The sequence below is a fragment of the Crocodylus porosus genome, unplaced genomic scaffold, assembly GCF_001723895.1.
Source record: "Crocodylus porosus isolate Cpor-Errol unplaced genomic scaffold, CroPor_comp1, whole genome shotgun sequence".
In the NCBI taxonomy this organism is placed as follows: domain Eukaryota; kingdom Metazoa; phylum Chordata; order Crocodylia; family Crocodylidae; genus Crocodylus; species Crocodylus porosus.
The window spans coordinates 24,154,549-24,176,414 of record NW_017728916.1 but is presented as its reverse complement, the minus strand read 5'-3'; the positions used below and the strand labels follow the sequence as shown (position 1 = coordinate 24,176,414).

General features: G+C 41.1%; 1 protein-coding gene across 1 annotated transcript in view; it reads left to right on the top strand.

Annotated features, from left to right (window-relative positions):
* The window catches only part of LOC109310852 (sodium/hydrogen exchanger 2-like), a 61,590-nt gene extending 40,359 nt beyond the window's left edge, over positions 1-21,231 (top strand). The window contains exons 7-13 of the mRNA XM_019536183.1: positions 1,227-1,297; positions 3,994-4,158; positions 5,609-5,720; positions 7,226-7,360; positions 12,841-12,907; positions 18,815-18,947; positions 19,587-21,231. Of these exons, the coding sequence (XP_019391728.1) occupies positions 1,227-1,297; positions 3,994-4,158; positions 5,609-5,720; positions 7,226-7,360; positions 12,841-12,907; positions 18,815-18,947; positions 19,587-19,614 (711 nt within the window). The 3' untranslated portion in view covers positions 19,615-21,231. The remainder of the gene's footprint in view (positions 1-1,226; positions 1,298-3,993; positions 4,159-5,608; positions 5,721-7,225; positions 7,361-12,840; positions 12,908-18,814; positions 18,948-19,586) is intronic.
* The last annotated feature ends 635 nt before the right edge of the window (positions 21,232-21,866 follow it).

Genomic DNA, 21,866 nt, shown 5'->3' with positions numbered 1-21,866 from the left:
TCCTGGGCCTATCATAAACACACTGCTGGTACAGTACAAATATAACAATAAGAAAGAGTGTCGTGTCAATGATTTGTGGTTCTGATCCATCCTGATTTAAATATATAAGATGTAAAGATGGGCCAGAAATGGACATCTGCTGAGACTCAATGGGTAAATAATTCACCTATTTCATTTATTCCTACATGGCAGGGCAGGTGTCTGTCAAACATTTATTACTCAAACAAACTTCTGCCTAAAAGACTAAGTACAATTAATCTTCTTAGCATTTCCTACTGCTGAAAAGATGGAAAACAGAATCTTAGGAGAGAGACGAGAAAGCAAATTTCTGTAGCATTACATTTCGTGAACATCCCTCTTTCAAGCCGCCTCTGAAGGACCTGTTTTGACGGGCAAAAAGAGTGTGTTTTTTCTTCAGTCACATTAGCTCAAAGGAGTTAATTTGACAGAAAAGCCCCACCAAGTCTTAGGATAGCATTTCTAAAATCATGGTAGCTGAATGGGTGGTGGTATTCAGGAGAGTCAAAATATGAGGAAAGCTGGATTTAGAGAGTATGCTCATATTCTCAACTCCATACACATTGGAAACTTAGAATATCTGTAATTGCAAAAGTAGATTTCTCTTCTGAGAGCTTAGGTCCAGGTGACTGATGAAGTAATGCACAGTAGCATAGCACAATCAGCTAGGGAGGCAATTTGGAAAGTTCCAAAGACTTTGAATGTGTGTTAAGCTTTGTAAATAAACCTGTTCAGGATCTTTCACACAGAAATGTGGACTGGCTCTGGGGCAGGGGAGAATTTATTATTCAAGAGAAACCCCAGCTACCAGCTGTGAATTAAAGGCATCTTTCTCCTGAAATAAGTTGCCTTCAAACCATGGTGGTAGGAGCTTTCAGTGTTTATCAAGCCCCAATATGCAGAACATAGAAGCCATTGGCCATCCTGCATGTATCATAAGGAACAGATCCATGTCCCTCAGTGATTATTCTTTGTTTTCACAGAACTGAAAGAAAGAAGCAAATCACTCATTGTACTCTAGAACCAAAGAATATGCATGTATAATTGAATGGGGAATTACACAGATGGCTCCTGTCCTTGTTCACTGGATCTGTTACCTAGCTAAAAATGTCTCACATTTTGTCTGCTGGTTTTTGATGTAATCTAACAGAGTTCATCATGTATGCAATAATACACCAGTGTATAGCAAAATCCTCTCTTCTGTTTAGTTCTTGGATCATTTGCTGGCTGGCATAGAAGATATATGTGGACACTGGGGACAGTATTACTGGAAAGACAAGTAAGGATTTGCCAAAAATACAACTGTGTACATGTGTAGAAAAAAATGAGCCTGGTTTCTGTTTCCATAAGTTTCCACTGGGGATTGCTGAGCTTCATCCATCCATGTGTCATAAAGCAGATGACAGTTGCAAACAAAGACAGGGCAGCTTCCCCTTTCTTTTTTCAAGCAGGGAAGATGTAACCAGCTTGTCTGGGCACCAAGTCAGAACAGACCATCCCCCTTCCTCCATGACGATTCTCTCCTCCCTCCTCTGAATGTCACACATGCTACAGCACTGAAGAGGATTCCTTTGTTCTCTTCCCAAAACCCTTATCCCAAAACCCTTAGCTCCCCCTCCCCATCAAAGCAGACTCTGAAATGCTTTAAATGAAAGGCTTACAAGAGTTGTCATGCCAGCACCATGCACAGCACTTGTTGCTTCAGTGATCATTTCAGCAGCTTGTTCCTTTGTGGTGCTGATTGTGGCCCTAGCTCTGCAAATGTGTACATGCTTACCTGGACAGATTTAAGTTAAAGTTGCTCCTACATATAACAGGAAGCACATTAGTACAGCTTGAAAGAGGTGAACCTCACATTTTCCAGACACCATGTTTTTTCCAGGGTGTGCTGATTCTCTTACTGCTGGTTAGGTATAGCAGGAACACTAGAAAAGTGCTAGTACCATCTGGGCCTTTGATATCCTGCTGGGGCAAAATTGGAATGATGCACCAAAATAGCAGAGTGAATTCATTCTGATTTTAAATAGCAAAAGTGTCAAAGAGGAACTTGTGCGCACCCCAATTTAAAGACGAAGATGCCAACATGACTTCTTCTCATACAGACATGGCTAAGCTTGGAAATGTTGGGATCATTCTGGCATTATCTCTTTCAGTTTGGTTATTTCCATTAGTCTTTCATTTTTATAAAATTGAATGTGCCCCAGTCCTTTACATGCTATTTTGTGGATTTTTGGGAGTTTGGGGGACTACCAGTAATTTGTTTCTCATTCCTTTATAAGTCTCCCTCTCTCTTTTTTGATGCTGTTCTAATTGGTTTGTAGAGGAGCATGAAGCCGTTTGACAATGACAGCTGAAGGTAAAGGCAGAAGATATGGGATGTCCAGCCCAGCATTCAGAAATAAGCAAACTCAACTCTAAAAAAAGGGACAAGGGCAGACAAGGACATTTTCATTACTTAAACAATGCTAGTGATACAACAATTAATGTATCTGTACCGTAAGGAAAAACCTGTCTCCTTTAAAGAGCAGGAACAGGAACAGTACATAATCTATTTTTTGTTACCTTTTATCATTTATTTTTCTTCATGTTACAGGTATTTGCTGTTATATTATTGAATATACATATATTCTTTACATTTCTGGTTTAATTCAGTTTACTCCTCCTTCCCTTTCATTGTCCACCTCTCTTCTTCCCTGTCAATGCTACTGCTGTTAGTCATTCTTGTGTTTAGATCAGTGAAGAAGCATGAATCTGAAAACAGTGCTTTTCCATGTCCATCTTGTAAATAGCAGGGAAAGGTAAGTTGTTTGGAATAGCCTTTGGAAACTGCTGTCAATGGACAAATCACAAACTGGTAGATGTGTGCACATTTGGGAAGTTGGATTTTATACAGGAAAACAAAGACCCTGACGTGCACGGCTAACAATCTACCAAATTTAATTATTTAATTGTACAAACACTGATATACCTTCCTTTCTGGTAAGGATTCTGGGTAACAGTCTGATACTTTTTTTTTTCCTGTGGAGATTTACTGTATTTGGAATAGCCACGAGAGGGTATTGAAAGTGTTGCCTACTTACAAATTCAGGATTGGATCCTCCTGAGTGTAGCGCATGTTCCTGTTGGCTAGAAAGATGTACATGGGGCCAAACAATAGCCAAGCCTAAGTGCCAGTAACTGATGTGACCTAGATGTGCTCCAACTACTGTGATGAGAGCTGTCTAAGCAGACAGAAGAGGGAGCTGAGTTGAGAGAGGCTTCTGGAAGCTGTTTAGGCTGCTGGCTTGATCTCTTTCAAGTCTGTTTGATCTGATGAATCAGATGGACTTTAAGAGAGATTTGGCTCTTTGAAGGCATTTTATGACATGACAAATTGCATTCAGAGGAGCAAAATTACTTAATCTAGGGGTGGCCCTGAATGCTACGTCAGGTGCTCAGGGCAGCACAGGACCTGATCCTGGCATGCAGGGCAGGGTGGGGAAGTCCAGGCCCCACAGACTGATTTCTGTATGGGGGTCTGACCTGGACATGCAGGGCTTGGCTGAGGCAATACAGGTAAGATCCTGGCTTGTGGGTCCAGTCTGACCTGCAGCTTGCCTTGTGCCACTCAGAGTTGATCACCACTGACTTAATCTATGTGCTACACTATTGAATTAATATGGTGTCCAGTGTTATACTTGTGATGTGCCTCAGGAGAAAACTGGGCAGGACAGGCATCCTGAACCATTAGTTCAGGCTTTTGAATGCTGGAAAACAGGTAGCTAAAGGAGTACAAGTTCATCTGTTAAAACCAGGTCTGAGTCTTGGAGTAAAGATATAAGGGAATTTCTGTAACTCTGTTCAAACCAAAGAGCATGATGGTGTAAGCACAACAGTGTTTTCTCTTGGGCTCGTGGAAGCTTATGATGTATATCTTTGATTTAGTCTATAATGTGTGAATCAACCCTATGCTTTGTCTTATTTGTTCTTGGACAGATTTGAGTACTTCAACAGCAAGTATTTGCAGAAGTTCCTACTCCGAGAGTACAGCCAGCCCAAATCAAGTATTGTGCTTCTCTATGAAAAGCTGGAGAAGAAACATGCCATTGAGCTTGTGGAAGCAGGCCAGTTAATTCATACCCCATCTCATGCATCTTTGCTGTAAGTATGTTCCTAACCCTCTCTAATGACACACATAGTAATTCAGAAAAGCTAATGTGAGGTGGATTCCCTGCTGGGGAATTCTGTGGGGCTCATTTCCTGGTAACACAAATGTGCCCTCAGGGAACATGGAAATGACAATAACTTTTCTCAAATGGAAAATGTGGTTAAAAAAACTCCTGACAAAACTCATTCCCTACATGTTTGGATTGTCCACACTACATGAATGGGCTCTCAAAAGATGAAAGTGCTAGCCAGTTCCCTGACACAAAATGGTTATACAATCAACTTTATAATAAAACCCTTTCCCCAATTAAAATTCAGTTTGTCATTTGATTCCAAGTAGCTGAGGCACCAGCCTGGCTTTGCCATCTGCCTGGGCTGCTGCCTACTAGGGATGGTGAAGGAATAAAGTTCGCTGTAGCATGGAGAGGGGAAGGGACCCAAATGTAACCTCACATACATGAAATCTGAAAGCACTGCTGCCTGCATCTGGGGTGACCAAGAAGCTCAGTTGTGCTCAGCGACAAAAGCTGTGACAGACATGGAGCCCCCCCAGCAGTTAACTGGAAGAGGAAACATGTCACTTTGACCCAGTTCCCCAGCTTCTGTATAGATCAGGTGCTTCAGTGGGGCTTTTTGGTGATTCAGTCAGCTATTAGATAACATTGCTGAAAAGCACTGCTGAAGCATATGATCTATACAGACATTTGGCAAGCCAGGTCAAACCAATGCAATGTCTCTTCTGGGCATGCACTGTGCTTAGCATGGGGGCATGCTGAGCTGAAAGTAAAGCACTTTTTTTCTTCTTCATGTCTGTAAGCAGCCAAAGGGACCAGATACCAGTATAGACTGACCAATATCCACTGGGAAAAAAACATACTAGTGGTTCTTCTGGGTCCATAGACTTGGAAGTCTGCATCCCAAAGCCCATCTCACTTCAGGGAAGAGTTAAATGGAGACCTTGCAAAGTTTCCTCTCCTCTGCTTCTTGCTTCCTGTCTCCGCAGGAAGGGTTGATGTCACCCAGAAAGATAATAAATGAAAATGCAGTTGGTGCCCAGTATCACTTAGTTGCCCAGCAATAGACCTCCTGTCAGTGCTGTGTGGGTGCATATCACTGCCTAAGATTGTACCTGAACAAAGAACATTTGTCCTGTTTGTGTGGTACAGGCTGGTTTTGCACCTGTACAATTACTTAGTCATTATGGAGAAAACAATGGCAAGTCTGGATAGTTAGGTAAAACATTAAAATGACAGGCTTTCATCCCATCTCCCCCAGACATTTTTGTTCTTCCACTGGTTCTTGCTGTTCTCTTATCCAAAGTCCCCATATTGTTCTTTGTCCTTGGCAAACAAGCTGCTGATGGTAACCTCCACTTTATTAAGGGACTTTGCAGCTTATCTCCTGTGATAAGCATTAATGAAGAACCTATGTGTTTTCTTTGCAGTGACAGCCAAAAGTCTGCTGGAATGGTCAAAATAGTGGATGGCCTGAATTCAGATGTACTGGAAAATATACAGAAAATATTGGCAAGGAACCTGTACAAAATCAGAAGAACGGTAAGGTTTTGTTCACTCAAGATATATGGTATTCAGACAGTACAATACAATTACTGCCTTTCTCAGCAGCATGTGCAGATGTTAGTATTATTTAGATATGCTATTAATGAGCTGTCTATAAGGAGAACTGGCTGTGAAAAATGAAATCTAACACTCAACTCAATGGCACTTCTCTGCTGCTCTGTTTACAACATGGCTTTTGAATGCTGCATCCAAACAGTTCCATAATTTCAGGAAATGTTCTAGCATCAATATATGGCACAGAAAGGGGGAAACTGGGAATATATGGGCATCCAGGCATCTGTTTACCACAGCCAGCAGCTTCAAGCATTTCTCCAATTGCCTGTAGGTACAAGAACTGCTTAGGAGTTGCAATTAGCACATTCTGTCATAAATTCTCGCATCCTAGCTCTGCTCATGATCCTGATTCAACTGAAAGTGTTGGCAACCTGAAAGATGCAGAGGAAAAAAATATAAAAATGGGGGTGTGGGGAAGAAGAGGGATGAATGAGGGATGAAGGGAATGATAGCACACACAACCCCAGCTTGGAGGTCATTGGGGGAGACCATGTTTGGGGATGTAGAGTGAAGGAAGAATGGAAGAACATTGGGGAAAATGGGAAACAAAGGTGGCACAGAGGGCCCTTGGCATAGGGGAGAATGGAGGACCCTGGTATATAGAGAATGGACAATTGGGGCCACAGAGAACCCTTGGTATCCCAGGAGGTGTGTAGAGTTTACAAGCAGTCTCTTTGGTGTGCAATGTTCTTGGCCTACAGAAAGCTGTGACCCACTAGTAGGAATTAATTGAAAAATGTTTTAAAGCCGCTCAGCAGTTTTGCTATGAAGCTTATACACTTGGGATGTATAAAACATGCCTGCTGCTTGCAGAATAACTCATGAATAATCTCTGGCTTTCTGTCTTAGGTTTTTTTACAGCGTGCATGACTGTGCTATATTAGCTGCTCATATGGTGAGATGTGGAGACTTATCCTTAAAGTCTAACTAAGCCTTTGTATTTTGGATTAGGCATGAAATGCCAGATCACTGGGGATGTGGGTTATGTGGGTATCTCAGCACAGAGGGATCAAATACCACCTTTAGTCTTTCTGCTGAGCTGAGAGGCAACAGGATAAGACTTCTGGGGAATGGGAAAAGCACATGGGGAAAAATCAAGGTCTGGTTTCTGTTTTTACTAACTCCAGTCTAAATCCAAACTAGACAGTGAAAAGACTCCACATTTACACTGGGACTAGTGAGAGCAGAATTTGGCCATAAAAACTGATACTTGTACTACATATGGTGCTGAACCCAACCCCATTAAAGCTGATAGAAAGATTCTCATTGACTCCAGTTAGAGCTGGAACAAGCCTTTTCTCATTTAATGGATATGGAAGATGCTTTTTTAATTCCTCATGGAGATTTCTTTGAGTCATCTTATGTTGAATATAGCAGACGTTTTATACATTCAGTTTAACATCTATGTTTTGGTGGAATGTGAGCAGGTGCCAGCATACAACAGGCACACGCTTCCTGGAGAGACTGGGACAGAGGAACAGGCAAAAGAGATCCTAATCCTCAGACACAGGAGTCTTCGGTTGCAAAAGAACAAAAGTGACTTGGCTCACTCTGGAAAGGAGGTAATGAAGGGTTAGAAAACCTTTTAATTGTAGTGTGGTGCACATTTCATGTTCGTTCTCTTGCATATTCACTGATGAGGAGTCTCTTATCAAGTACCGATGATATAAAAGTTAGCACTGAGCTCTAGAAACAAAATGGTTTAAAGAAAAAAGTCATAGCCTAATGCCTATACAAAAGTGTCCTTCGACCTTGATTTGAATGTTAGTGACTAGGAGACTTTCTGAGTTATCCGAAAAATTCAGACCACTAACTTGTAAGTGAACTGTAGTTCCCTGTACAGCACAATTCAGCTTCCAGTTATCATATAATCTATCAGTGTGAGGACAGTTATTTATTTAATAATCTGTTATTACCTGAGACCTGGTTCCTACAGTATGTGGTCTATTTTTCATGTTTTCTTTTCAGGGAGGATTTCATAAAAGGCTGAACCTTTGGTATACAAGTTGTTACAAACACAGATGGATTGTAAACATCCCCCACCCTTCAGTTCCTTCAAAAGGACAGAACCATTTTTGTGAACTTGTTATTTCTGTCAGAATTTTGTTATTTCTTAAGCTAGCTATAGTTTTGGAAAGCCTTGAAGAATTGAAAAGATAAGAAATGTCACATATCTAATTTGTAAGATGTCCACTTAAGGGCCAAATCTACCACTGGCATAAACCCAAGACCCTTCATGTTGTGTATCAGAAAAGAAATAGTCAAAATATTTTACTGTAACTATTCATTACTGAGCATGAAAGGTAACTACAATTCAAGATTAAATGCAAGCACATATTTACAAAGAGTGGAGCACAGTCCATTACGTCCATGGAAGCCAATTAAATGATTTAGACAAATAGCTATCTGAGATGGTCCAGGTATATTTAATCCTATCTTGATACAGGGAATGAACTACTAGATGATCTCTTGAGGTTTCTTTTAGCCTACATTTAAATGATTCTAATGGCAGTAGGTATGACCCATCTTATTTAGCTTCCAAAACCTATTTATGGTAGTTCACAAAAACTGAGTGAGGCAATTAAGCATGTTTTTAAACCTCATTGACTTCAGTAGGAATTAAGCACATGCTTAAATATTTTGCTGAGTTGCAGCAAAGACTCCAAGGGCAAATCATAGCCTTTAATGCACGTAATAAAAGCAGGAGGAACATAGCGTAACATTTTAAAATAAATGATTAATGTTTCTTTATTTAGATAGAGATTTTTCCCTGCTAGGAAAAGAACCTCTAGACAGCCAGAGGCTTTTATTTCACTCTGACTTCTTTTCTGAAATTCCAGTCATTGATGAGCCTACCGAGATCTGAAGTAATATACCAAATGCTTCTACTTCTAGTCCTTCATTCGCAGGAAGGTGTTTTAGCAAACAACTGCAATGATATAATTTGATCATTTACATGCTGATTGATACTTATAATTCAAAATAGATAGAAGAGAACCTGGCATGTTCTTGTAGAACATTTGGTATAATTAAATTTTAAAAGAAATACATTGAGCTAATGCTAATTTTGTGAGCAAGATTATATACAATAAATAAGGGCATTCAACTGTTAATCCTTCACTTCATCATTGACATCCTCTGTTTTTTTCTGTTAGGTATTGCAGGGCATATGGTATAAACTTCAAATGTTTAGGCTCAGACTTTTTTTCCTGATTAATGGTAATGGACTTTTAAGGTGACTGGATACTGCCAGGGTATTTAGTGGGAGAAGCAAAAGCCAGAACAGTTGTATAGTATTTACCATGGCTTGTAAAAAAAATGATGTGTACTACTTGCATTCATCTTTCAGACTTGTGACACAAGTAGTCACCCGCAGACACAATCACATGATCCTGATTCTGCCACAGGATCTTTGCAAATGGATCTCCAATCAGTAGCGCACATCATTATAGCCCATGCACTGCAGAATGGATCTTTGTATTGTGTTGTTGGCATTACAAAGCTGAACACAATGTTAATTTTATGCTTACAGTGACTGTCATGTTACCATGTGTTGGTACTAATTGCTTTTTTTTTACTCTAGCTGGAGCAAATGGAAGTATTTAGATCCTGATCCTGGAAACATTGGGCATGTCTACATGTGTATTAAGGCACTTTTTCTAATGCACATTAAATTTAATATCTCTAATGTGAGGTACTAAAGAAATGCACATTAGACTGTCTTAATGCACAGTAATGAATGTGCATAGTATTTAAGTAACGCTTAATGCGCAGGAGCCCATTTTACTGTGCATTAGCATAACTGCACAATTTTTTACATAACACTTTAATGCGCAGTAAAATAGGCTACTGCAGATTAAAGCACACATGTAGATATGCCCATTGAATCACAGAAATGTACATATGAGTAATGTAATACATGCAAGAAATCTTTTTGCAGCCAATAGAAGCACTTACCTGTGGGCAACTCTTGCTTTATTTATGTCATATTTTACTACAGATAGGAAAACCATTGCTTTTTATGTGTTCTAACAAAGTCTCAATGCAATTACTTGAAAGTACAAAATTAAGGCTTAGAAGGTTGTTGTCTGATAATAGGAACCAACAAATTAGAACATTTGAAATAGTAAAGATGATTTTGTTGTTTCAATGAAAGAGAAAAACACCCTTAAAACTAGTGAGCTAGTTTTACATTTTATATCCAACATTTTAAAATATGCCGTTTAGACTTAGTTTTATGCCAACTTGGTACCCATGTTCCATAATCATACAAAAAAGGCTTTAGAATTTAAAAAAATTCAAGAACTCTAGCTAGAAACTGTTGAGAGCTAAATGCAGCCAAAGTTCACATATGCCACTTTAAATGTCCCCAAGGGAAAAATGTGACTCTTAAGGATTTAGCTGAGGCATATCACAGATCATGAAACTAGAGAAATGTCTTTGCAGTATTCTATTCTGCATTTCACCACAAGATGGAACCATTACAATTATATTCACAAACCAAAACTGAAATAAAAGAACCATGAAACAAACTTTTGTGTTTCATAAACTCTGTAACTGTTAAGAAGAATCTTAAGAATTAAGAAGGAGATAGGGGTTAGATGTAAGAGGATACTGTTAACACAGTGGTTCTCAACTGTTTTAGACCCAAGGCACCCTTTGTTAGACCCAAAGCACCCCTTGATAGGCTCAAGATCCCCCTCACAGAATGCCTGTTCTTAGCTTTATTCATTTCTTGACTATGGAAAAATAGCAGGGCAATTTTTCTGTAGCAAAGTACTCAGAAAGATCACAACACACCAGAATGTTTTGATGCTATGGAATCCTATTTGAAATCTTTGGCCGTATCCCAATGATCATGGCCATGCTGTTCTCCACACTGCAAGGGAGCAATGCAGGGTTTTTTCTGATCCCTGGATATCTAAGGGTGAAGAAAAACCATGCAAAAAAAAAAGAAAAAGGGAGAGGAGTGCACGTTGGGGCAGCACATGTGGCTCAGAACTAGAGTCTGGCTGTCTAGAGCCACACTACAGCTGCTGGCCAAGACGGCTGCTGCTGTAGCCCCAGGAGGACCCCATGAGCCCAGCTAAGGCTGCTGGGGCCAGCCCAGTTCTCCCCTACCTCACCTGGGGTAACCTGCTGTGCTTCAGAGGGCATGTAGCACAGGCATTCCCCGGGGACAACTAGCAGTGGCACATGGTGTCCTGCTGCTAGTTGTCCTTGGAGAAACAAACGTCCACACCCGTGAGGATGCAGCCTTTGGGTTTTTCTTTGAAGTCACATGCAGGTGTTTGCACACATAGTATTGCAAGTCACCCCTACAAGGATCCTGCTGTGGCACCTGGTTGAGAATCACTGCTCTAACACTTTCAACACCAGTGAAATGTGGATGTCATCTTCCATTTTCAGTTTGCTAGAGAAAAGCTATTCCAGTACCCTCAATAAATTTTATGTTTAGAGTTAAATGAATAATTCAAAAAGAAAAATATATTTGATCCATTCAGTTCACATCTTTTTCTGCTCGTGGATTGTCAGTGTGTATAGCATTTTTCTTGCATTTTTCATTTATTCTAAGTTACGTGATGTTTCTTTGGGGATTTGGATGATTCTGTACTATCTGAATTTCATGCTGTGCTGCTTAGATCAGGTCAGTTGCAGAGTCCCATGGTGGTGTTGCTTCTCCATAGTATCATATGAGAAGCAGGGATAAAGTTTGGGACTCTTGGGGTATGTGGATCCGCCAGCTATTGCCTGCTAGGACCCAAGTGTTGAGCGTCCTGCTACAGCCATGAAACAGAAGTGCTATTGTTTATTAGTATAAAATCCTTTTTCGTAATATGGTTTGTTTAAGGTAAGAGGTCAAAACAGGCTGTCATTATTGTTCTAGAGCCATGACCCTGAGACCATCTGTTTTCTCTAAAGAGTTCAGTTTGGGGTCTTGTTTTTCTCCACCATGGAGTGAGAAATGTATTGACAATTCAGAGATTTAGGTTTCTACTTTTGATTACTGTCGATAGGTATCACGATGCCTAGTACTGGGCATATGCTGGATGTCCTTGCCGTGTAAGCTGACTATCCAGCCTAACACACAAACTTAGACCTGGTCCTGTCAGAGCTTCAGTGCAAGAAACAATTACTATTCAGCACCCAGAAATTCTTGCCCATGCAGCCAAGGAACGTAGCACTCAGCCTTCTGCTCCTGCCAACACACATGCATGCCCCTCCCCATCTTAAGTGGCTCCTTTGGAGCTGTCTGTAAGCCATGGGGATAAATGACATGCTGCCTGTAGTAATTATGTCAGAGTACTCCATGGAGCATGCTCTGAGAGTCGCTGAATGCTTTGGGGATGCCTTTCCAGGGAGCTAGGCCATTGCTGTTCAACCCGGAAACCATTGTTATTAAAATTGTCAATTGCACGGCAAGCAGTGGATTGAGGGCATCGGGTCCCTGGTTAAGGGGAAAAAAGGAACAAAACAAAACAGAAAACTGGGCTGGGAGGTGTCCAAAGTGATTTGGCAGTCTCGGCTTCTGGGCCTAGATGCCAAATCGCAGCTACATAAGGGACTTATTCCCTGTTTAAAAAAATACCAAACAATTCAGGCTGCATTGTGCTACCAGAAATGCATGAAGAATGAAGATTAGTTGTAAAGCAAAAAGGACCAAACACTCATTAGCATGAGCTCTCTCCCTTACAAGCCTTCCACTGGCTATCTGGCATAAAGCCAGGGAATAAATGTACCTGGCCTGTCACTGTTTCTGTTCAGTCATAGCTGAGTCCTTCTCATTCCTGTCCTGAATCCCTTCTTGATAGTTTATTCCTTATGAAACAATTGTCAATAAATATTCACCAAAAACTACCCTTGCTTTTATGAAACTTTAGAAGCATTTCATTTTGTTTTTCTTGTATATTCCCAGCAAAATTAAAACAAATGGGTACCGAGTCCATAGGGACTGTAAGTGGTTTGTTTGTAAAGCACAAATGCCCCAATGGATGTACAATATTAAAGAAAAATATTAAAATACTTTATTTCTTAATCACAGAAGGACGACTCATATTCAGGACATGACGACTCTAGCTCAAAATATAAACTGTGCCGGTCCTTAACTGGTAAGTTGAAAATCTCATGAGTGAGGCTGAATTCCACCCCTCCCCCCAACCCCCATGATTTAGTAAGGAAGATAACAGGGGAAATCTCCCTTCTTACAATTAGCTGAATCGCTTGGATTCGCTAGACCACTCTTTGCTGGATGAATACCTGCTTTACACACACAACTATTTGCACATGAAACAGGCTGTCAGTCAATCAGCTTTCCTTGTTTATGTGCCAGTACAGGTTTTGCACATGTACATTGGGACCATGTTCACAGCCTGTAGCATGTACAAACAGAAGTGGAGGCTATAAATATAGCCCTAACGTATCATAGATTGGAAAAGAAAATATGCAGTCTCAACAAAGTACTGCTAGCTAAAACAGACACCAGCTGTCTAATTTCCAACTGTCTGTATGTTATAAAGGAGGTGATTGATGACAGGTGTTTCTTCTCCGTCTTGGATGTCCGTAGTCAAGGCAAGGATTTAAGGTTCGGTGCCACTTACTCATACTTTGTGGTCAGGTAGTTCACACTGCTGTTTGCCTTATCCCCTCCATTGTAGGGCATGCTGCATTGATAGAAGATGTGTTGATAAACAGAGGTGTGTTCTGATGATTTATATGAGAATAACATAGAGACTTTGGGAAGTTGCTGTGATCAAAGTTGTAAATGGCGGCACCAAAATAAGGCATCCAGTTCTTGGATTCTCAGGCACTTAAATGTCAGTTAATGAACATGCTAAGGAAGAAGCCATGGCTTTTTTAACCCTGTGACATTTAACCAATTTATGTGAGCAAAGCTATAGTCACCCTCTATTCTTTTTTCATCCAGTGTTGTCCTTGGCCTTCCCTGAAACTGTACAATGAATATCTTTTTTATAACCTGGTCTACCTAGTGGAACCCCAGGTCTGGGACTGCCAGGTGGAGTGCGCCAGGGATGGGAATCCTGGGACGCTAGCGAACCCTGGGTCTAATCAGGGCTTGGCTCCTTTGACACTTCTTGTATAGAGGCCAGGACTTAGAGCCAGGGAGCCTGGAAGGTTTGGACTTGTGGACTGGGTTTCCAGGGTCTGTGGTTCTGGACCAATCTGTATGACAGGACTGCCCAGGAGCCATAGATTGTGGGAAGCCCCTGAAGTTGGTCAGTGAAACTGGTATTTTTGCCAAGGTCACTGATGTCATCAGGCATGAAGCTGACAAAAGTATCAATTCCACTGAGCAGCTGGGGCAACCTCCAGTTGGTGGAAAACTTTGGAATTTCTAGTTGTGAGTTCAGTTTGGATGGAAACCAAATTTCAAACACATGAAATTTCCTCTGAACCACAACCTGTGTAGCAACCCTGGGCTAGCAGGCTGACTTCCTGGGCCCTCTGCCAGCTGGTCTTGGGTGCAAGTGAAGACGCGACACCTGGGAGCAGTAAACTCTGGAGCGATAATTACATGTGTAGATGTGCCCATCCTGATGTAATTTACATTAATGTTAATGAGTCATATGCACACATCTCTCCTTAAGAGTAATCATAATGTCTATCCCTTGTTTTAGCAATGGAAACAGTTATCTTTCTGTTATGGCCATCTTAGTAAGTATCTCTGTTTGGGCCAATGCCTTCCATCCATTGGTTTGTTTTTCATGCTGTGTTCTAGTACTTTCATTATACCTGCGTATCACTCTGACTGGCTCCTTTATCATTCATAGCTAGCTAGTAAGGTAGCAAGATAGGTGCCTCTTCATCGGTTGGGATATATCATCATCCAGTCCTGTAGTTCTCATAACTTTCTGGATGAACTCCTTTAAAACTCTGCTCTCTGTTGTTCACATCCTTTCCTCTATTCACTGTGTTTATTGAATCACATGTCTTCATTACAGTTCCACTTCCTTGTTGTCAGCAGTGGCTCTTATGCGAGGCTTAGCTGCTTGCTCAAGCCTTTGACACGCACTGCATTTAAGACATGATTAACAGGTTAATTATGCCTAAATAGTAACCGAGCCACATGTTAAAGTTTTTTAAGGCATGATACTACAGTAAATGAACCACAATGTTATTCCATATATAATATGTAACAACTTTCTGGCACTTTTCTGTCATGTCTTAAACTGAATATGTGGCCTGTTGATGGCGGCTCATCATAACCCATGGCCAACTCAGCTCAGTGTCATGGTTTAGCATGATGTAGCTCCAGGGTCCAGGGCACAGCTGTCCTCGCAGCCCAATCCCAGGTTCCCCATGCTCCTGGACTTTTAAAACCCCATGTGTGCCACCCAGCTGGATGGTATACGGGGGGCAGGGTTTAACTCTGCCCTAGGTTCAGTGACCCCATGATCAGGCTGCAGCAGTCTGATCCCTGGGTCCCTGTGTGCTGGGACTTGTAAAAAAGCCATCCAGAGTTTTGACAGTCAGCTGATTGTTTGCTGGGAATGGGACCTGACTGGAGCCAGTTTGAGATCCCCTTTCAGTCCACAGCCCCAAGTGACAATCAGCTGATTTCGTCAGTACCTGGTTTCGACTTACTAGTGCAGGGGGATCCTGGGATCATGATCCTGCACTGACAAGAAAGGCATGATAGGCATCTAATCCCCAATCCCAAAACTGCATGTCCTGCTATGCACATGTGGTGTGGCAGGAGGCACAATTGTTGGGACTGCAGCTTAGATCCCATTGGGCCTTAAACTGAATGGCTGTCAGAGGCCTCATTTCCTACACATAGCTTTCAAAGCATCGTCATCACATCCATCAACATAATACAGTCACCTCCTCACCTGTAGAATGTTAACAACACATTTACACTGAATGTAGAAATGGCTGTGCTCCAGGTTAGATGTATTTAGTGTCACTCAAGTTAACTGATCAGTAACAATGGGCGCATTTACCTGTGCACACTTACAGTGCAGTAACCTAAATTACTGCACAGTAACTATGGCAACTTAAGCCGACATGGGAGTAAATTTGATACATGCATCATGCAGGTATCAAATTTACATCCGATTAATTACTGTTTGATAACATGTGTAACATGGGAGCTTCTTGGCTGGGTTGGCTTAGCCAGTAGGGGGTCAGCTGGAACCCAGCCCCAAGAATCCTGCCTGGCCCCTTCTCCTGCTGCTGGGCTGAGCTGCTTTCTGGCAGCCCCTAGCTGCAGCATATAAAAGCTTGCAGCCATTTTGTGCCATGATACACACACTCCAGGGAGCCGGCAGGAACTGCTTGCAGCTGCAGCACTCCAGCAGGCCCCATGTGCCCTGGACAGCCTGCAGCCTGTGTTTGCTGGGTTTGTCCCGCTTGAGAGCTGCTGCCTGGCCACAGGTAAGTGCTGCAAAGGGCTGCAATTTGCTGCACCCTTTCCCCAGCCCTGTGATTCCCCCAGGGCTGCTGGCCCTGCTGACTGTGCCACCAGGGCCAGCACCTGCTCCCCACTGCTGCTCACCCCCTGCCTCTCTCTTTGCAGGACCATGGTGAAATGCCTCATGCACATGGCTGTGACTCCCTGGCTGTGCCTCTGTCAGGGTTGCTGCTTCCACCCCTCCAGGGCTAGTTTCACAGGGTCAGCTACACAGGGCCGCTTCAGCTGATGCAGGGCATGCCATCCTCCTCCTCCCTCTCGTCCAGCCCTGGCCCCATCTGTGTGTGCCTACCTGTCTGGAGCCCCAGGGGTGCCAACTGGACCCAGGAGGAGGTGTGCATCCTTGTGGCGCTATGGGGCGAGGAGGATGTCCTGAGGCAGTTCACCCAGGATGGGCGCTTGGATGCCCACATTTATGAGGCCTTGGCTGTTGGGATGCATATGCTGGGCCACTCCCAGTCGGTGGCTGTGAGTGGGCGCAGTCATCGGTCTGGTGGGGGCCCCAGGACCATTCCCTTCATGTGGGAGCTGACCTGCATTCTGGTGCCCTGGGAGCCCACACCCAGGCCCCACCCTGACACCTCTGCTTTTAAGATGGCTGCCAAGTGCTGGCAACTGCCTCTGGCCTCAACATGGCTGCCAAGTGCTGGTGGCCCTTGGTGGCCACAGGGGCACATGATGGGTTACTCTGACTTTGGATTAAATTTAGTTCCAGGTCGCCTGCATGTGTAGATGCCAGCCTTATTCCTGCTTACTGCTTACTGCGCAGTAACTTCAGTGTGATGTAGATGTATGTGCAACATGGTAAACAACATGGTAACTACATTTCAGTAGGAACAATTGTAGTCACACACAAAAACGTGAGTTAAAATCCCCAGCAACTGTGGAGCTGACTATATCAGCCCTGCAGCTTTCTTCCTGTACAAATTATTTAAAAAAAAAAAAATTAATACTTATCCTCCTGATTCAGGAAACCAGTCCTGTTCAGGGAAGCATTTACCTGTGTGCTTTGCTTAAAACTTATGCTTACATCCATTGAAGGCAATGGGGCTTACATATAGACAGTTAAACCCATTTTTAAGTGCGTTTCTGAATTAGGGCCTATTTTGTTTATTGTTTGCTGAGTGTCAAAAATGCTTTCTTAAGCCACCTATAACAAAACAGTGAACATGGAAGGATCCAAGGCTCAAAACTTCATGTATTCTCTGAAGCACATCATCAGTTATAAGGTAGCTAAAAGCTTACTTTTCACATTTAAAATGTTCAATATTAATGAAGAATCAAGCAAATGTACATTCTATATAAAGAAACTCAGGCTTGTTGTATCTGGAGAAGGTGTAAAAGAAATCCCTCAACCTGCAGAGAAGCAGTATTGTTTGATGCTTTGAACCAGAACTCAAGGTGCAGTCTGTAAGTCTGAGCCTACTAGAGACACCCTGTGTAAGATATGGAGCACTGTGAGGTTTCGCAGTACTTAGCACAAAATTATTTAGCAGGATTCTTTGTGCAAATATGTTACAGTGGGAAAATTCAGCATTTGTTAACCCTTAAGCTGTTACTTTTTCTGGAGTGATGTGTGTGTTCAGTAGAGGGGATAGCTTTTGTTTTTAAATACAGAGTGTTTCTGCACCAAGTGTGCATTGTACCAAATATATGAAGGAATATTAGTGAAATAAGGATATTTCTCTTACTTTTTTGCTTCTTTATTTCCCCTGTGATTCTTCTTTATTTAAACTTTTGAAGCAAATACCATTTACTAAAACAAGTTCAGGACTTAGGAGTCACCTATTGGTAGCCAGGTGCATTGCTACCATGTTCTAGGATGTTGCAAGAGTAGGTAGAAGAAATGCAGCTGTAGCAGTCTATAACAACATGATAAAGAGCTTTTAAGATACTCTGTAGGCATTTCAATCTTTTAATTTAGTTATTTAAGCCACATTGCTCCCCAGCAAAGCATGGACATGACGTAGCGGTCAAAGCAGAGAGAGAGGAATTGGATCCCTGGCTTCTGTTACAGTCTTTGCCATTGAGTCAGTGCGACCTGAGGCAAGTGTGCGCATGACAGATTGAGGACATACAATGGAGCATGGAATCAATCCAAGCCATTAGCTGTTTGTTCTCTGACGTGCCCACTTAGATGAACTGGAGGACATGTACATCTAACTGCTTGTTTTGGGAGCATCCCAAAATGAAATGTTCTTCTGCCATGAGACCAGTACAGTACAGCTGTTTCTTTAACAAGTTATAAAAAAAAATGTTCATTGGCATGAATTATTTGCCTTATAATGTTCTGACTACGCATGCAATGGTTACCAGTGGGGACTGACAAAAGAATTACTGTATTTGATCCCTGACTCAATAACATATTTCAAAATTTAAGGCAGGGTTCAGATTATATTATTTTTCCTTCTATCAAAACAGTGTTGCTTGACTGCTAATTGTTTCTGTAACTAAAAGGTGATCTTTTTAACTGAGTTCAGCCCAGGGAACAAGTAATAATTTAAACATAGCTTTAAATATTTCTGTGTTGATTGACAACTGGAAAAAAAAATTCATTGGAGTCTGTGTTTTCCTTCTCTCTCAGTGAGGGATCCAGAAAAAGAACCGTGTGTGAAATACAACCGATCAAAGTCTGCCTGCATCATCTTACCTTTACAGGCTGTCTGTGCCGAGAGGGTTGAGAAAGAAGCAACAGAAAAAAACACACCTTCAGAAATGTAAGAATGCAGCTCTTCTTCTGGTCTCCTACTCATGGATCTGACTGTGTTTCTCAGTGATGTAGAAGAAACTTTGCTCATCTGACTTTATAAAGGAGTCAGCCATGTGATCATGTGCAATCATGTAAATAAGACTATATGTATTCTGAGCGGTATTAACAGGGATATCACAGACGGGGCAAGCAACCCATTCTGTGCTGGCAGGGTCTCTACTGAAACATCGCTTTCATTGCCAGGGACCACACTTTAAAAGGGGCATAAAGAAACTGGAAGGAATTCCAAGAAGAACACCAGCAGTGAAAAATGAACATTTGACAATAATTAAGATTAGTTTCAGATTAATAAACCTGGTTTGTTTGGAAAAAGACTCAGGGATCAGTCTAAAAATACAAAACAAACAAACAGAAAAAAACAAAAAAAAAAGGGTGTTCTCTAAAAAGAACAGGTATTGGCTCCTCTATATTTTTCTTCCTTCTATTTATAATATTTTCTGAAGGAAAAGCTGCTTTTTACTTCTGGAATTGACCCAAGTGTTCGTCCCTCCCACGAAGCAAAACCAGACATGTTATATGATTCTTCCTCTGAAGTAAGTTTCCCTCCTCTTCCCTTTTTTGGTACTTGTCTGTGTTGTTGCTGCAGGCCGTGGCTCCCCAGCAATGACTCCTAGCACCTGGAAAGCTTCAAATCCTACATGAGAGCTCCTGACAGCACAGACTCTTCAGTACAAATGGCTCTGCTAGTATCGTTGCTGTTGGCAGGTAGAATACAAAGTCTTCTCTAGAAAACTTTTGCTCCTGCTGCTGCTACTAAATGTTTGGGGTATAAAGCAGGTCTGAGAAGGAACTTTTCGGAAGACTTGTATAACAGAGTGAGCTCTACTAAATGATGCTGCCGTTAGAGAAGGAAAGGTAGATTCTGCTACCAACTCAGATAAAAATTAAGGGGAGAGAATAGTAAGGAGGACATGAGGATGAAGAAAGTGGGAGACATCAGCATTTTGGGTTATTGCTCTTAGAAACTACAAATAAGCATTCAGTCCTTTGAGTTTTGCATCTCCAAATCAAATCAAATTCCCAAGCAGGTCAACCATGACTAACATTGGCCCTTTCCTTTCCCTGCCCATTCATCTTTTTAAAGAACAGAAAGAAAGTTTAATCAAAACCAGGAAACAAAGAGATCCTTTTGCAAATAAAAATTATAAATGAACTATGGCAATCCTCATTCTTCTCCCCTGAGGTAGTGCTGGATTTTCACAGCCTGTCTTTTCTGCATATGGTAACACAGCAATAGCAATTTCAGTATAATTCTGTTATTGTTTTAAACTCCAGCATGAGTATGTTGGTAACTTAATTCAATCTAGATTTCCTTCACTGCCATACATGCTTGGCTTGAAAAACTGCTAATCTTATGTTGTAATATAAAATACCAACCATGTATATATGTTAATTAAATATATGTTATTGGAATGTCTCAGAGTTCTTACACACCTGCTTATTTAAGTTCAGATGTGCTTGAAATCAGAAACAGAAGTCCAATATGCTCCAAGGGTGCAGTATGAACCACTATACTCTCACGATCCTCTATCTAAATAAAACATAAAATGGCATATCCAAGAGATCCATTTTGTGTAGAAAAGAGCTCAGTTTTGCCACAGTAAAGTATCAAAACTAAGCCAGTAAGAAAAAATGTAGTAAGTAGGTCTTTTCCTTGACATTAGTAAGGAAGCATAAGAGAGAGGAAAAGAATATGAAAACTAAATTTTGAAGGAGGGTCTATTTTTGATCATTCATGATGAAAATCGCAATAAAATAACTGCACCCTGACCTTGTTTACCTACAGTTTAACTTATGTACACTGTATAGCAGTATGTTTTAATAGAGCATTTATGAAAATGATCAGTTTCCTAGTCTTTATCTAGATAGCAAACCACAGAGAATTCAGTATTCTAGCCATTTTGAACCCAAAGATAGAAACTTTACAACCCCTTAAGTAAGCTGTTTGGTTCCCTTGGGGTTTTGGTGCTAGCATACTCCCTTTCCTGGGCAGTTTTTCTGTAGCTGTGATGTATCATCTTTATGTTCTGCTATGTATCCCACAGTGTCTGAGGTACTAATTAAAACAAATAATGATTTTTCTTTTCTATAACAAATTTCATGCCTTGTTACAAACCCCCTTCTCTTTGGTATTACTATCAAGCAAGATACTTGCCAAGGATGTCAGTTTTATTACTTTCCAGTTTTCTTTGCAGAGCTGCAGTTAACAGAGTCAGTTAGTAATTTTTTTTTAGAAAATCTTTCTTTCTTTTTTTTTTTTCCAGAAAATACCATTCTTGCAAATCAAATTAAAAAATTCTATCTTGCTGAAAATTTTTGATTTTCTTGAAGGAAAATATAAAATATTCTTTGATTGAGGTCAGTTCAACTGAAAGTCAGTCTTTTCCTTGACGTAAGTAAGGAAGCATAAGAGAGAGGAAAAGAATATGAAAACAGAATTTTGAAGGAGGGTCTATTTTGATCATTCATGATGAAAATTGCAATAAAATAACTGAAACCTGACTTGTTGTTTACTTACAGTTTAACTTATGTACACTTTATTTTCTTTTATTCAGCTGACCCGAAATATGTAATTTTGTATGAACTTTCATTTTCCAAACACATTACCTATGGGGCTTGTAGTCTGGGTATCCATACTCCACTAGGGGCTTTGCATCTTAGAACAGTACAACTTCCACAAAGTTGAGTTTGTATCGAAATGTGGGAAGTGTAGTCCTCCAGAGAGCTTGCTCTGTAGTAGACAATGACTGATGACCCAACATTCAGCTTCCATAAAACAGTAGAAAAATGCTGGTAAATGTTGCATTCTTTCAAAACATATCCATTTGGGTCACTTCAGTGCAAACAGTTCAAGAAAAAAAATTGA